Source organism: Diabrotica virgifera, chromosome 6 (genome assembly GCF_917563875.1).
Source record: "Diabrotica virgifera virgifera chromosome 6, PGI_DIABVI_V3a".
NCBI classification, from domain to species: Eukaryota; Metazoa; Arthropoda; class Insecta; order Coleoptera; family Chrysomelidae; genus Diabrotica; species Diabrotica virgifera.
The window spans coordinates 249,024,456-249,040,695 of NC_065448.1; the positions used below are offsets into that span (position 1 = coordinate 249,024,456).

General features: G+C 32.3%; 3 protein-coding genes across 21 annotated transcripts in view; all 3 read right to left on the reverse strand.

The window, feature by feature from the left end:
- Nucleotides 1-16,240, reverse strand: part of LOC114338881 (formin-J) — a 552,435-nt gene that overhangs the window by 313,321 nt on the left and 222,874 nt on the right. The window lies entirely within an intron of this gene.
- Nucleotides 842-3,171, reverse strand: LOC126886336 (uncharacterized). The gene is made up of 2 exons (XM_050653209.1): nucleotides 2,824-3,171; nucleotides 842-1,848 (listed from the first exon to the last, which is right to left on the reverse strand). The coding sequence occupies exons 1-2, from the start codon at nucleotides 3,169-3,171 to the stop codon at nucleotides 1,045-1,047; spliced, it is 1,152 nt and encodes a 383-aa protein (XP_050509166.1). The 3' UTR covers nucleotides 842-1,044.
- On the reverse strand, nucleotides 6,519-7,151 carry LOC126886337 (general transcription factor II-I repeat domain-containing protein 2A-like). The gene has a single exon (XM_050653210.1). It carries the CDS (start codon nucleotides 7,149-7,151, stop codon nucleotides 6,519-6,521), a length of 633 nt encoding a protein of 210 aa, XP_050509167.1.

Below are 16,240 nucleotides of genomic sequence, written 5' to 3' on the forward strand. Positions count from 1 at the left end.
CCAATACACGCTATACGCAGCCTACGGCGTCTATTGGATACCACCGGCTAAGTCGGTGGCCACTTCAATTCACACCGTAATTTGAATTTGTTTTAGAATTACCCTTTTTTTAACTATTTCCTGTTGTAAAAGAGTTTTTGTCCTTCAAAGTTTATTAAAAATAACGAAAATGAACAATTTTCCTCCGGCGTGAAGCATTGTTTCCACCGGAGGAACAAATAGCAACATGTAGCAACATTTTTGTTGCCTGTGTTTCTTCTTATTTGTAAATTTAGGAACTTATTAGCAACAAATGTAAACTTTTTATTTCCACTGACAGAACTTTTTGTTTCCGGTCGTTTCTGATAACTGAGAGAGAGCAACTTAGTGTTTCCACCGCGGTTGGTAAACATGGATCAAGATGATGAAATAGCTGCAGCAGCGGCAGCCTATATAGTGTTGTCGGCAAAAAAGAAAGCACAAATGTTGGGTGAAACCAAGTCTCTGTGATAGAAGTGAATATGGTGGCATGCATCTACTCAATGTATTAAAAAAAGACGATGTATACATAGGAAATAATAAAAATAATGGTAGTGTCAAAATTTTTTTACGAATGTCCAGCACCGATTTTGAATGGTTATTATGTCAAATTGCCCCCAAAATACAGAAAGAAGATACAAATTATAGACAAGCCATTTCACCAATGGAACGACTACTGCTCACACTGCGATTCCTTGCAACAGGCGATTCTTACCATTCCTTGATCTACTTGTTCAAAATTTCGGTATCATCAATTAGTAGAATTATACCAGAAGTATGTAAAGTAATCGCTGAAGTTCTGAAGGATAAACTTAAGGTAAGTAGATACCTCGGTAGATATACAGCTTTTCAATCAAATGACATAATGTAATTAGTAGTAGACATTTTATTAAATTTTAATAAAAACCAATTTTTTGAAGTGTGAGAAAAAAATTAACAAGATATTCTATTTAAATTCTAAATAAAAAATTTAAAAAATCTAATTAAAAAATTAAAGAGATATTCTTTTTAACAAATAATATTTTATCAGTAATTTACATCAAGTCCTGCATCTGACATGGCCAGACGTATCGCATCAGATATAGATGATTCTTGAAGATTTCTACAAGGCTGCTTTTCTTTTGAGAGTGTCGAATTGTTTGTCTCTGTTTGGGGAAGATAGTTAGTTTCATAACAAGAGCTATTTGGGGATGGCATAGGTGTGTGTGTTGTTGAGGCTGGTGATGTTACAGAATCATTGGTACTGGATGAGTAATAGTTCTGGTTATCTGAATAATATCTTGCTGTGTTGTTATTGGCCGAAGGTGTATGCCAACTTTGATAACATGGAAATGGCCGATCGTATTTACCCATAGATGCGTCATACAAAATATTAGAGATCAAATGCTCTACCGTGTTTTTAGCGTTTTCATTTTGAAGATTTTCGATTTTACAGGCAACTAGTTCGCCGAAAATTTGGAACCGATTACGTGGCTTTTTATTTTGTAGCTGCTTCAGCAATACATATGCCTCTTCCTGTCGTTCGTCAGTTGTCACATCAGCTTGTCTTTTCTTCATTGTTTTTGGACTTTTAAAGAGCCTAGGTCCCTGTTTACTTTTTGTAGTGCTGCTTGTGGAAGGCGTTGGAGATCTGGTTCTGTTTTCATTAGGCTTTGTAGGTGTTTCAGTAATAGCAGCAACAGTTTTGTTCAGAGTGTCGACGTCATTGTTCGCCTCTCCAACAATAAAAGAAGAATCAGTTACTGCATCTGCCTCGTCTGCTATATTGGAATCTTGCGATTCAACTTCCCCGCTGTCCGTTGCACTGCTGTCTGACCCATCATCTTCACCCTGAAAATTAAAAATATATTTTTACTTCTTACTCTTTTAATATGAAATACAAATTATATTTAAAGCGAGAGAAGTTTTGATTAAACAAATTTACCGGTTTTTTATTTTTCAGATGCCTCAGAGTAGAGAGGAGTGGCTTATTACGGGACATCAATTCGCTAATCTTTGGAATTTTCCTAAATGTGCCGGGGTTATGGATAGCAAACACATTATGATACAAGCACCAAAACATAGTGGCAGTGAATTTTATAATTATAAGTCCTTCTTCAGTGTGGTGTTATTTATTGTGGCCAACGCAAATTATGAGGTGATGTATCTTAATGTGGGCAGCCAAGGTCGTATATCCGACGGTGGAGTGTTTGACAGTACTCATTTCAAAAAAATGTTATATCAAAACACGCTCAATTTGCCTGAATTAGAACCATTGCCAGGAAGAACAAAAGCTGTTCCGTTTGTTTTTCTAGGAGATGACGCTTTTCCCCTATCACCAAACTTATTGAAACCTTACTCTGGCACTCAAGAGAAAGGTTCCTCAAAACGAATTTTTAATTACCGCTTGTCACGCGCTAGGCGTATTTCTGAGAACGTTTTTGGAATCATGTCTGCTAGGTTCAGGGTATTAAGAAAACCCATGCTACTTGAACCCGACAGAGTGGAATTAGTTGTTGCTGCATGTGTATATCTCCATAATTTTCTGAGAAGCAGTTTACATTCCCGAAAGTCATACTCACCTCCTGGCACCTTTGATTCAGAAGACAAAGATACGGGCGAAAGGATCCCAGGTTCTTGGAGAAACGAAATAAACAACAATATGTTTGCATCACTGCAAAAACAAGCACGTAATTCAACGTTGGAAGCTAAACAAGTTCGAGATGAATTTGCTCAATATTTTATGTCACCCGAAGGAATGGTTCCATGGCAAAATAATTTTTAACTTTGTATAAAAATTACAAATAAAACAAAAAAAATACGTACCTCACTTGTAGTTATTCCTTTTTCAGTACATTTTCTAACTTTGTTCCTGCCCGCAAGAAACAACAAGACTTCATAAGCAAACCACTTTGAAATAAATACGGCGCCGGTTCCCGACTTTTTTAACGTACGATATTTTTTTCTTTCTCTATAGAATTGTGCAATAACATTTTTCATTTTTCTTTTCACTTCTTCTATATTTGAGCCTGTTTTTTCTGCCAATGTTGTCCAAGCATCGTGTTTCGCATTTCTACATTTATACTGGGCGTGCTTTGTATTCCATAAACACTCACAAAGCTTATAGTTTTCGATTAATTCGAGTACTAACTCATGTGTCCACATGAACGGCATTTTTATATTTTTTCACACGTCCGACCGACTATAAATTATTCCACGTTCGCCGTCGAGCTGCACTAGACAAAAACAAGTCACTACAAGTTGCTGTATCTGTTTCCACTCAGACAACAATATGTTTATGTTGCCTGTTGTTGCCGTATTTCTTTTGAAGTTTACCGCTAAAACTGGAAACCACCAACAATCGCAAACATGCAACATTTGTTGTCGAAACAAGAAGAAACACTTTAGGAACTTTGAGGAACTTTGCGAAACATTTTTAAGCAACACGCAACAGAAACACAAAAGTTCCTTCATGTTCCTCTGGTGGAAACTATACTTGACGTTGTACGCAGCCTACAGCGTCTATTGGAGACCACAGCCTAAGCTTCCATTCCATAACACTAAGTCGAGAAGACGTAGCACCTAGCTAACCTGACTCTTGGCTACAACTTTAAATCTCTTGTGCAGAGCAATCTTCTCATTTTCTTGAAATTTTCTATAATTTTCAACGAAAACTTTTCGTTTATAAATTCGCAAAATCTGTGTGTTATTGCGTTGCTGCTCCTGCAATACTTAGAACAGATTTATTGATGGATTCTTTTGTAGTTTTGTCTTCTGAATCCAAATCTTAAAACGGCATTTCGATATCTCTAACCGTCTTCGAGATAATCAACCTCAAAGTCTAACATGTGACGTCACAATCCTTATATTTTCTGCCGACACACTAAACGTCAGCTGAAATCGTTGCTGAATAGTAAGTAGGTAGTTTTTTAATCTGAATTTGTTAAGCAAAGCATAGGTTATTTACATTTGAGTTTGACACTTCGTGAATGTCAAACTAAATTTTTAATTTAGTATTAATTAAATATCAATGACATTTGATAGTAAATTTAATTATTATATAAAATAAATAAGATGCTCAAAAATACAATTTGAGTATATTTTGAAAGCAATAATTTATTAACAATTTTAAGAAGGTTTATACGAGTATACGGCTTCCGCTTTAATGGGAGTACCTAATGATAAATGGACTGTTCCATTTGTTATGACATGAGAATTGTTATTATAGTTGGTTCGCTAAACTCAGATACAACTGGCTAGTGATTTTAGTATGTAATTTTTTTATTTTTTGCAAATTTTGCCAAAATTACTAATTATTTAGTAATTATTAACTGTTTAGTAATTTTTTTTGCCAAATTGGTAAAATTACTGACTAAAAGAACTAGCCAGAACTGGTCTGATATGTGCAATTATATCCTTCTAATGGAAAAAAATATTTGAAGATTTTTCTCAAATTATGGATACCAACAACATTTTCATTTATAACACTTTTACTTTTAATTTGACGAAGAAAAGTTATTCATCATAAAAAGCTGTTCATGGTCTAAGATTTATGATGCAACCATCATATATCAAATTTTATTAATTTTATACGAGGTATATAAAAAATATGAATTTCGATCAAGAGTAAAGTACCTTTATAGTTCACAACATTTAAATTATAATGATATAATTGCACATTAAAACGTAATTTTTAATTCTAAACAACTTTTCATGATAGCAAAAAAGTTTTCGTTATGATAATGCTCGCATTTTCAGCTTTTTTATTCTGATTTTGATTTCCTGGAAGAAATCATTTTTGGAGTTACTCATTTTTCCAAGATATGAATATTTGTACCCTATTTCGACATTGGTTCCATTTATTAGATGGTTCCCGTTATCATTCATCAATTCTTTATGTTGTACCGAATGTTTTACTATAGATAATAAAACACGCATAATGCACAGGGTGTAACAAAAATGCAGACTATAAATTAAATCACATATTCTGGGACCAAAAATAGTTCGATTAAACCTGACTCCTTAGTACAACATAAAAAAAGTTATAGCCTTTTGAAGTTAAAAAATGAAAATCGATTTTTCCAATATATCGAAAATATATTTTACCATGTAAAAATGTGTGTTGGATTTTGGTAACTGGCTTATCGAGAAACTACTAAGAGGCAAAGAAGGTATAAAAACTATGTGTTAACTAATGGTACCACAATAATAATTTAATTTAAACCTACACAAATATTTTGGAGTGTTTAAAGGAATAAAACCTCCATATAATTTTTATGTGGTGCACAAATTTCACTGTTAATTTTTTTTAAAGATGTTCCTGCCATAAGTATGTCACATGTCCATTTTCAATAAAAAATCTCACAGTTTTCGATAGATTGGAAACAACCGATTTTCATTTTGTAAATTCAAAGGGCTATAGCTATAACTTTATTTATGTGCACATTTGTACTAAGGTAAGTTAAGTGAATGAATTGTCCAACTGCAGCAACATAGAGCTACTTACAGTGAAGAAGACAATAGCTTCGACTTCGAGATAATCAGAAACTTAAAACAGAAAAAGAATACCTATTTGTAAGAGAAGAAACAGGTCTTCAAAAATTGTTCCACTAATTTTTGGAGAACTGTATATTAGAATATACAGAATTACCATCCAGACCTTTTATTATCACTACATACGAAATTAATAACACATTGGGCTATACGGCTGTATCCTTGTAGATTTTTTTAATTCTCATTTGCTTTTTTTGGAACGATACCACTTGATATTTATTTAAAAAAATATTAACAAAAAAAGCATTAGGTCATTTTTTGATAAATAATAGACATTTAACAATAGAATATTGTTAAAATTAATCAAAGTCAATTTTAAATAAAACCGCTGCACGTGATTAGCAATAGAGTAAGTCATAAGAAAGATATTCATCGATAAAAAACATTAATAACATTAATTCGACAAATGCAGATTTTATCTCATTCTAATTTAATTATATTATAGTTATTTGTTTTGTCTATGAATAAATATTCACCATTCACTTTTACATAAACGAATAAGACACCTTGTCTATTTTTAACATTGTTGGTATTATTACATAACTAGAAACAAGAAATATAAACAACCAGAAAAATGTAAACTTCATATAAACCTTAATTTATTATAAATCCTAATTTTTTTTTCAAAACTATTAAACAAACGACCAATGTTTTGTATTTAGAACAACCAAGATATACAGGGTGTAAACAAAAAGGCAGGCCATAAAATAAATCACATTCTAGAACAGGGGTGTCCAACTTGCAATGCCTCAAGGGCCAAAACTAAAACCTTTGATGTTGTCGCGGGCCATATAATAATTTTTACAAGTAATAACAAAATAAATTAAGGTATAAAAATAATTAAAACAAAAAAGAGTATTATTTCTTTTATTGCTCAACAACTACATTTTATAAACGGAAAATTTATTGATAACACTTTTCAATAATCAAGACAAACATTGCAAAAGCAACGAAAAATATGTATCCAATTAGTGTGAGGCCTGTGGTCGATCGGTTTCATCCACCAATGAAGAAATGTCCACCTCCAGTTCAGTTGTAGACAGTCTCATAAGATGACGTAAGGAAGAATCGGTAAGGTTGCTTCTGTTTTTGTTTTTTATGTATTTCATGGAGGAAAAGGCACTTTCACATGTATATGTGCTTCCGAACATTGACGTCATTTTCAGTCCAAAATCTCGCAGGTTTGGGAATTTCTCCTTTGACAGTAATTTGAAAAATTCAGGTCCCTTTTCTTGTCTGGTGATTAGGAACATGTCTGCTTGAAGATCACATAACTCAAGTTGTAAGTTGGGTGGTTGATCATCAATGGTTGCTCCAAGAGGGTTATTATAAAGTAGTACACTGCTTTTGAGACTTTCAATTTTTTCAAATCTTGTATTGAATTCATCAATAACTTGTTGAATTTGTGAAATGCAGGATGAAAACTCAATATTTTCCTCACCGTTGAATTCTTCTGCTATTTGCAGACAGCTAGGGAAGTGTGTCAGGTTGTTCTTTTCCAAAGCACGTTTAAACACGTTCAGCTTATTCCGGAATCCGTTTATCATTCCGATCAAATCTGAAACCGTCTGGTTTCTAACTTGAAGACTCAAGTTTAACATGTTAAGATGATTAGTCAGTTCTGTTATAAAAGCTAACTGTCTTAAGAATTCTGGATCCTTAAACTTCTCTTCCAGTTCAGTTGTGTCAGATGAAACGTATTTGTTGAGGAATGCAGGGATTTCCTTTCTTATGGCAAAAAATCGTTCCATGCACTTTCCTGCACTCAGCCACCTTACATTGTTGTACATTAGCATGTCTCCATACTCAGCCTCTGTTTCCACTAAAAACTGCTGAAGTTGCCTGTGTAAAAGATATCGATTTCCATCTCTAATCATATTTATAATCTTAATCACGGTTTGGAAAACTTGATCTTCCTTGACTGATTTTCCACATAAAGCTCCCTGATGTATAATACAATGAATTATTGGGCAAGTGACACCATTCTCTCGAAGCAGACCTACTAATTCAATTTTTTTACCTGTCATTGATGGGGCCCCGTCTGTTGCTATGGCTGAACATTTATCAAAGCCTCCAATTCTGTCAACTGTTTTCTTCACAGCCTCATAGATGTCTTTTCCTTTTGTTGTTCCATAAAGAGGACAAATATCAAATAACTCCTCTTTACTGGTAAAATCATCAAAAGTAGTGCGCACAAATATTAACAGCTGACTAACATCGGTTTGATCAGTGCTTTCATCCAAACAAAGTGAGAAATATGAATTTTTCTTAACCAGGCTAAGCATAGATTTTTCTACTTCCTCACCCATAGCAACAATCCTTCTTTGTATGGTTTGATGTGAAAGTGGCACTGATTCAAATTTCTCCGCTATTTTAGAATCACCGAAAGCTTTGGCCATTTCAACAGCACATTTTTTTATCAAATTGCCATCAGTGAAAGGTTTTTTTGCCTTTGCCAGCTCAAGCGACACGGCATAAGATGCATGCAAAGAATGCGTTTGAGAGTGTAATATTTTACTGAACATACCAGTTGGCTGTTTAAGCTTTTTCTTCAAATCTGCAACTAGGGCACGCCGACTTTCATTTGTGTACGTAGCATACTTATTTTCATGCACTGTTGTGTAATGTCTTCTCACATTATATTCTTTAGGCACTGAAACGACATTCATGCACACTAAGCACTGCAATTTTCCATTATTGTTAGCAATCAAGTAATCACTCTCCCAACTTTCTTTGTAAATTCTGTTCTCACTATCAATTTTCCGTTTTACTGGTTTCACACTCATTATTGTATAAGAGGAATCAAGACAAAGAATTAATCAAGTTCACTGTTCACTAGCAACGTAATAGATTAGCCGACTAGCCTACGTGTCAGTAGCACACTGGCACGATGGCGGCTGGCGACGGATGGTAAGCAGTGGGAGGTGTGGCCTGCGTGAACTGTGATGCGCAATAATCAGTGCAGTTCTCATAGTGGTGGAGGACGATTGTGTTCGTTACACGTCCGCGAAGCGGCACGCGGTACAGTACTTGTGATGTAAAAACATTGCTAAACCATAAAATATAAATTAAAAAATCTTTTTTCACAGTGGCAGCATTTAAAGAAAATATATGCTTTTCGAAAATCTTACGTGGGCCACAACAAATAGCCTCGCGGGCCGGATGCGGCCCGCGGGCCGCCAGTTGGACAACCCTGTTCTAGAAACAAAAATAGTTCGACTGAAGTGAAGCATCGCACCTTGCCAGGCAGATTGCTACGACCATCGCATACTGAAAAACAAAAACTAGCGACATGCCTGGCGAGGTGATATTGACACTACCCCCTTCTGATATTCCATATTGATCCACTTAGACCAGAACCCATCTGTAAAAATTTATATACATTTGGATGTTGAGAGTTGACTCATATTTTTTTGCAGAAATTGCTTGAAAATAACTCATATAATAATATTTGACTTATCCTCCCACTCAAATAGGTCCGGAACATTGTTTAAATAATCAAAATATCAAAAAATGAAGGAATAATTCGATTTTTTTCTTAGTTTTTTGATTATAACTTTAAAAGTATTCATTTCCGAGAAAAGTTGTACTGACATAAAAGTTGCATAATTAAATTTCCTACAATATGGGATTGGTTAAAAATTTTAAAAATTGTCATCCTTGTTACAAAATAGCAATAATTGCGAAAAACCATAAAAAAACAAGTATTCGCATTTTACGTTTTTCAACCATTTATGCTACACCTAGAACTTTTATATTTCACCCAGAAAATCTTCATGATGCAATAAAACAATACTGTAAATTTCATTAGCATCGGTTTAACAGATGTTGCAAAATAAATTTTGCAATCCAGCTTTCGCAAAAGAAATTCATTTTTTCAAAAGCTTACAGGACTGAAAATAAAGCAGACAGCAAGTTGAATATTTTTTTACATATAGAAGAATACTGCACCTCTCATTTGCAATTTGCAAAATTAAAATCAGTTAACTACCACGACATCAATAATTTTTTTAAATAAACATTAATTTTTGGTGCTACGCGCAGGACAGCGGACACGTTTGCTCTGATTGGGCATTCCAATGTCCTTTGATAATGATTGATAAATTTTAATTTTTTAGTACATAGATATAAATAAATAAATTTGTTTATTGCAAAGTAAAAACACATACTCTGTCCTTCGAAATAACACTTTTTTTAGCAAAAACTTTCTTTGTTTATATATTTTAACTTAGAGAATAAAAGTTTATTATTTTTAAACATATAAAATTGTTTGAACAATATTTCACAAACAATAATCAAATTAATTTGATTTTTGTGGAATTAAAATATTAAAGTACAACAAAATATAGAGCAAGAAAATAATATATTAGATAAAGATTGGAAGAAATTTTGGTGGAAATCAACTTGTGTGAATCGAACACCGCTGCCCTGCGCGTAGCACCAAAAATTAATGTTTATTTAAAAAAATTCCTGACGCCGTGGTAGATAACCGATTTTAATTTTGCAAATTGCAAATGAAAGGAATTGTACTCTTCTATATGTAAAAAAATTCAACTTGCTATCTGCTTTATTTTCAGTCCTGAAACATTTTGAAAAAATGAATTTTTTTGCGAAAGCTGGAATGCAAAATTTATTTTGCAAAATCTATTGAACCGATCTTAATAAAATTTACAGTATTGTTTTATTGTATCATACAGCTTTTCTCGGTAAAATATGAAGGTCCTAAGTGTAGCATAAATAGTTGAAAAACGTAAAATGCGAATACCTACTTTTTTTTATGCTTTTTTCGCAATTATTGCTAATTTGCAACAAGGGTGACAATTTTTAAAATTTCTAACCAATCGTATATTGTAGGAAATTTAATTACTCAACTTTAACGTTAGTGCAACTTTTCTCGGAAGTGAATACTTTTAAAGTTATAACCAAAGAAACAAATCAAAAATGAAGGCCATGGGAATGAATTATTGGAGACGATGTTGACGGCTCACTAGACTTGATATGGTGAGAATCGAAGATATTAGGAGAGAAATAGAAATTGATCTAGACATAATAGACACAATCGAAGGCAAAAGACTTAACTGGTATGGACACCTTCACATAATGCCTGGAAATAGATGACCAAAAAATAGAAAAATGGACTCCTCCCGCTAGAAGAAAACGAGATAGACCAGACGATCCTGGAGAGAAGATGTCGAAGATGCAATGACCGCCAGATATCTAAAATCTGAAGATTCCTTCGACAGAAAACGCTGGAAATTAGGATGCGAGAAGAGGCGCCAGCTGTAGAAGACTCGCTTATTAATATATACAACAGTTTGAGAATCATATTAACAAAAAGCAAAATAAAACATTTAACAAGGTCAACATTTAACACAATTATTATGAATAAAGTTCCTTAAAGCATGTCGTTCCGTCAATTATAACAATGAAAGCACACGTCTGTGGTTACTCAACATTGTTTATATCATGCATTAATCAAGACATTTATTTACAAACGCAATAAAACTCTCACTAGGTGGTACCCGCTCGCTGTGTACAAACTGCGTACTTATGCTGAATCGGTACTCAAAACTTTTATGAGAAGTACCACCATTTATCAAAATAGTTGTATCGCGATTTTAATGAATTTAAATTACTTGTGTCCACACCTTAAATCACTTTACCTATATGCCCGATCAAGAATAAATAAATAGAATATTGAATAGTAATAAAATTTGCTTTTTGACTATTAAGTCTTCTTCGTCTTTTATAGGCAATTCTGCTTGTTCATTGGCGGATTGATACCTCTATGGAAGGTTGTCACTCCATCTTTTGAGTGATCAGCCAACACTTCTTCTACTGATTGGTGATTGATCTCTTGGTATTTTCACCACACGTGGCTGCTTACGTGGTTATTCCATTCTTTTGGCGTCCATTCACTTATACACTGTACGTTACATTTTCTTCTGTCATTTTTTAAATTAAATTAATTGAGACAAAAAGAAGAATGTATCTAACTCATTTATTTCAAAATACATTTAAGTTCTGTCAGAAAACAGAAAGAAATGTTTATTTGACAAATAAACATTGTTTTTCGCTTAAATTCAATGTTAAAACTGCCACCCATATGTCTCTTAGCAGTTTGAACATTGAATTTAAGCGAAAAGCAATGTATATTGAAATAAATAAATTGCTTACATTCTTCTTTTTGTGTAAATTAATTTAATAAAAAACAAGCTGAAAATGCGATCATTATTTTAACGAAAACTTTGTTTATTTACAATACGTATTTTAATTCGTAATATGGAAAATTGCTAACATGAAAAGTAGTTTAGAATTAATAATTATGTTTTAATGTGCAATTATATCATTCTAATTTAAATGTTATGAACTATAAAGTTAGTTTACTCTTGATCTAAATTTATATTTTTATATACCTCGTATAAAATTAATAAAACTTTATATAATATGTTGGTTGCATCAGAAATCTTAGAACATGAATAGCTTTTTATGAAGAATAACTTTCCTTCGTCAAATTAAAAATAAAAGAGCTATAAATGAAAATGTTGGTATCCATAATTTGAGAAAAATCTTCAAATATTTTTTTCCATTAGAATTGCACATATCAGACCATAATTTTTTATAACAAACAATATTATTTCATATACTGTCGGTTAGCTAAACTCAGACACAACTGGCAAGTGATTTTAGTCAATAATTTTGCCAATTTGGCAAAAAAAATAATTACTAATCACCTAGTTAATAATTACTAAATAATTAGTAATTTTGCCAATTTCGGCAAAATTCGCAAAAACAAAAGAATTACCTATTAAAATCACTAGCCAGTTGTGTCGAGTTTAGCGAACCGACTATACAAGGTGTCCAGAAACTCTACCGACAAACGAAGACAGGAGATTCCTCAGATAATTTTAAGAGAATTTAACCACATTCACCTAGTCCGAAAATGCTTCCTAAGGGAGTTAGAGCTCTTTGAAGATGGCGTCTTGTAATTAGTTTTTCTTAAATACTTCCAGAACGCTTTTAGTTAGAAAAAACGAAAATTTCGTACACATATTTATCTTCCAGAGATAAATCGATTCCATCTATGGTGACTTTGGGTGGTGGTTTTGGGTGGGGCAACGGTTATTTTATCGCATAACTTTTTTGTCTTTAACTTTTAAGCACTTTTGATACTGGATTATTAAATTGTGAGGTATTCTAGTACTAAAAGGTACTCTTGCTTTAAGTGGGTAGGACACACCGTTTTCTAAGAAAATCAATTTTAAAATTTTTCGTTTCCTGAATTTGAAATTTTTTTTTGAAAATTAAAAAAAAAACGGTGTATTTTACCAACTTCAAGCAAAAGTAACTTTTAATACTAGAATACCTCATAATTTAATAATCTAGTGTCAAAAATCCTTAAAAATTAAAGACAAAAAAGGTATGCGATAAAAAAATAACCGTTGATTTACCCAAAACGGACGCTTAGACCGGTACTAGAAATTCACAATTAATAAAATCGATTCATCTCTGGAATATAAATAAATGTACCAATTTTGGTTTTTCTAAATATTTTTTTTATTGAATTTTTTTGATATCCCAACAAAGAAAAATTTTCAAATCGATTTTTCTAGAAAACGGTGTATCCTATCGACTTAAAGTAAGAGTACCTTTTAGTACTATAATACCTTATATTTTAATAATCCAGACTCAAAAGTGCTTAAAAATTTAAAACAAAAAAGTTATGCGATAATATAACTGATGCCCTGCCCAAACGGACGCCTATGACCGGTACTAGAAATTTGAAATCAATGAAATCGATTTATCCCTGGAAGATAAATATGTGTACCAATTTTAGTTGTTCTAAATAGAAGCGTTTTGGAGATATTTAAGATAAACTAATTACCAGACGCCATCTTCAAATAACTCTAGCTTCTTTAGGAAGCATTTTCGGACTAGATGAACTGGATTAAATTGTCTTAAAATTATCTAAGGAACCTCAGTTTGTCGGTAGAGTTTCTGAACACCCTTTATTTTAATTTCATAACAAATGGAACACTCCATTTATTATAAAGGGTAGGCCGTATACTCGTAAATATATACCTACTTAATAAATTATTGCTTTTAAAATATACTCAAATTGTATTTTTGAACATCTTATTTATTTTATATAATAATTAAATTCACTATCAAATGTCGTTGATGTTTTATTAATACTAATTTAAAATTTAGTTTGACATTCACGAAGTGTCAAACTCAAATGTAAATAAACTATGCTTTGCTGAACAAATTGAGATTAAAAAAGTAGCCTACTTCCTAATCAACCATTTAAGCTGACGTTTAGTGCGTCGTCGGTAGGAAATAACCGGATTGTGACGTCACATTTTAGACTTTGAGGTCGATTATCTCGAAGACGGTTAGAGATATCGAAATGCCGTTTTCAGATTTGGATTCAGAAGGCAAAACTACATAAGAATCCATCGATACACCTGCTCTAAGTATTGCAGGAGCGGCAATGCAATAACACACAGACTTTTGCAAATTTATAAACGAAAAGTTTTCGTTGAAAATTTTGTACACCCTGTTGGACAATTATGCAGATTTTGTTAAGATGTTTCATAAAATATCCAGTAATAGTAGCTAAATTATTTAAAGAAGGTTATAGTGGTGAGCCTATGTCCGAAGTAATAGAAAGGAATTAATGGATTTTTCATCTCATTAGTCAAAATTGTCACAACTGCCGATTTTCCGTAAGGATAAAACGAAAATTTCAAGGTCAATGTAGCGATTTACCTACGGTACAATATTCATGCTTTCGTGCTTTTAGTCTGGTAACATAAATAATCATAAACAACATGAACCAATATAGTATCCCTTTGAAATAAAGAACAAACATGTATAAAATCCTTCACAGTTATAATTATTATCATAGACCGGAATATATGCAACAAAAACAGAGCAAACAAGTGTATATATATGCACAAAATTGGCGCAAATATGCAAACATTTTTAAAGAATATCCGTAATACATGCAAATCATATGCAGGTCTTGTTTATAAGTTGCATAGTCTCACACTCATTTTATGCACTTTAAAATGCAATTATGCATTTACATCCATTTTTCTATTATATACTTTTTTCCTGACGTGGGCCTGAACACAATGCAAAAAGTTGCAAGTCGATAGGTGCTGTATTAATTTAAAATCGATTTATTCCGGTGTTTTTGGTTCTAAATATCCTGGTCTAATAAATTTATAGGCCTGGATCGCGCGTATCAAAAAAAGGTCTGTGTAAGCTGAAAATTTGTTAATAGCTTAACGGTATCTAGTCGGACAAACTTTGATGTATGGGAACACTGAAACAGGGGAAGTTTTAATTGTGAAACGTGACTTTAATTGTGGAACTTGTCATCCTGACAAGTTTATGATTGTGAAAACTAGCAGGTTGTTTTTAAGTTTATTCAATAGCAAACTTTATATAATAATAATATATGAAAAAATCAGTAAAATCCTGTATAAAAGGTATATTTAAATATGTAAAAAAAATATATAATTAAAATAGATATATTAAAAAAAATATACCTTTTATACAGGATTTTACCGTTTTTTGTATTACATGGTATACAGCCAACCACAGGAAAACTTTTTCCTTGTGAATTTTTATATGAAAAAATATTTGTCCGACAACTACTAGGTTGTTCAATAAGTTTTGGGGTTCGATAAGAGAGGGCGTTGTTACTAGCCTAATTTTTTTTTGTTTTGTTGGTACACTCTTCATATGAACGTAGTATGTGAAGTTTTATTGCGATCTGTCAATTCATTATTTTTTTAAAAACCATTTATAGTCCATTCTTTCACGGTTTTTGCTCTAAATTTTAAAGAACCGCTTGGATTGACATGAAATTTGGCATACGTATAGCTTACATGTCAAAGAAAAAAAGTGATATTGTGCCGATGTGTGCTTTTGCCCTGGGGGTGACTTTCACCCCCTCTTGGGGGTGAAAAAATATATGTCCAAAATAAATCCGGAAATGGGTAAACTGACTAATTTTAAGTAACTTTTGTTCTATAGAGCTTTTACGCCAAGTCAACACTTTTCGAGTTATTTGCGAGTGAATTTGTTCATTTTTCAACAAAATAACCACATTTTTAGACGGTTTTTCGCAAATAACTCAAAAAGTAAGTATTTTGTCGAAAAAAATGTTCTTAGCAAAAATATAGCCTATAAAAAAGTAAAAAAAAAAATGGTGTACGCTTTAGGTCTCTGGATCTTGCAGAACCAGAGTTATAGGCAATGAAAAATAGATTCATATTCACCAAATTTCAAATAGAATATTTCGACGTGAAATATTCAAAAAATTAAGCACTTTTTGGGGAAAACTCATTAAAACTTTTTTAAAGTGTTTAAAAAAAGCTTTATTTCCGTTTTTACAAAAAGTTTCTAGCATTAAATTTAAGCAAGTTACGTTCAAAATAAATTTGGTCCCTTTTGTTTTTGCAACAAAAAATCGGGAAGACCACCCCCTAATTAGCAACTTAAATGAAATTAATCGTTACCGCTCCACAAGTTACTTTATTTATATTGTGTTTATATGATCTGTAAGTTTCATCGATTCAAAGTGCTTATTTTTGAAAAAATTTGGTTTCAAAGTAAAATTTTTAAAAATTTAAATTTTGAAAAATATGATTTTTTTCAAAATAACTTAAAAATT

Excerpts from the sequence above, each read along its gene's own strand:
- LOC126886336 (XM_050653209.1), bottom strand. The coding sequence starts at position 3,171 with ATGCCGTTCATGTGGACACATGAGTTAGTACTCGAATTAATCGAAAAC. Across the intron at positions 1,849-2,823 it reads AAGGAATAACTACAAGTGAG|GGTGAAGATGATGGGTCAGA; the intron begins GTACGTATTTTT and ends TTTAATTTTCAG.
- LOC126886337 (XM_050653210.1), bottom strand. The coding sequence starts at position 7,151 with ATGTTAAACTTGAGTCTTCAAGTTAGAAACCAGACGGTTTCAGATTTG.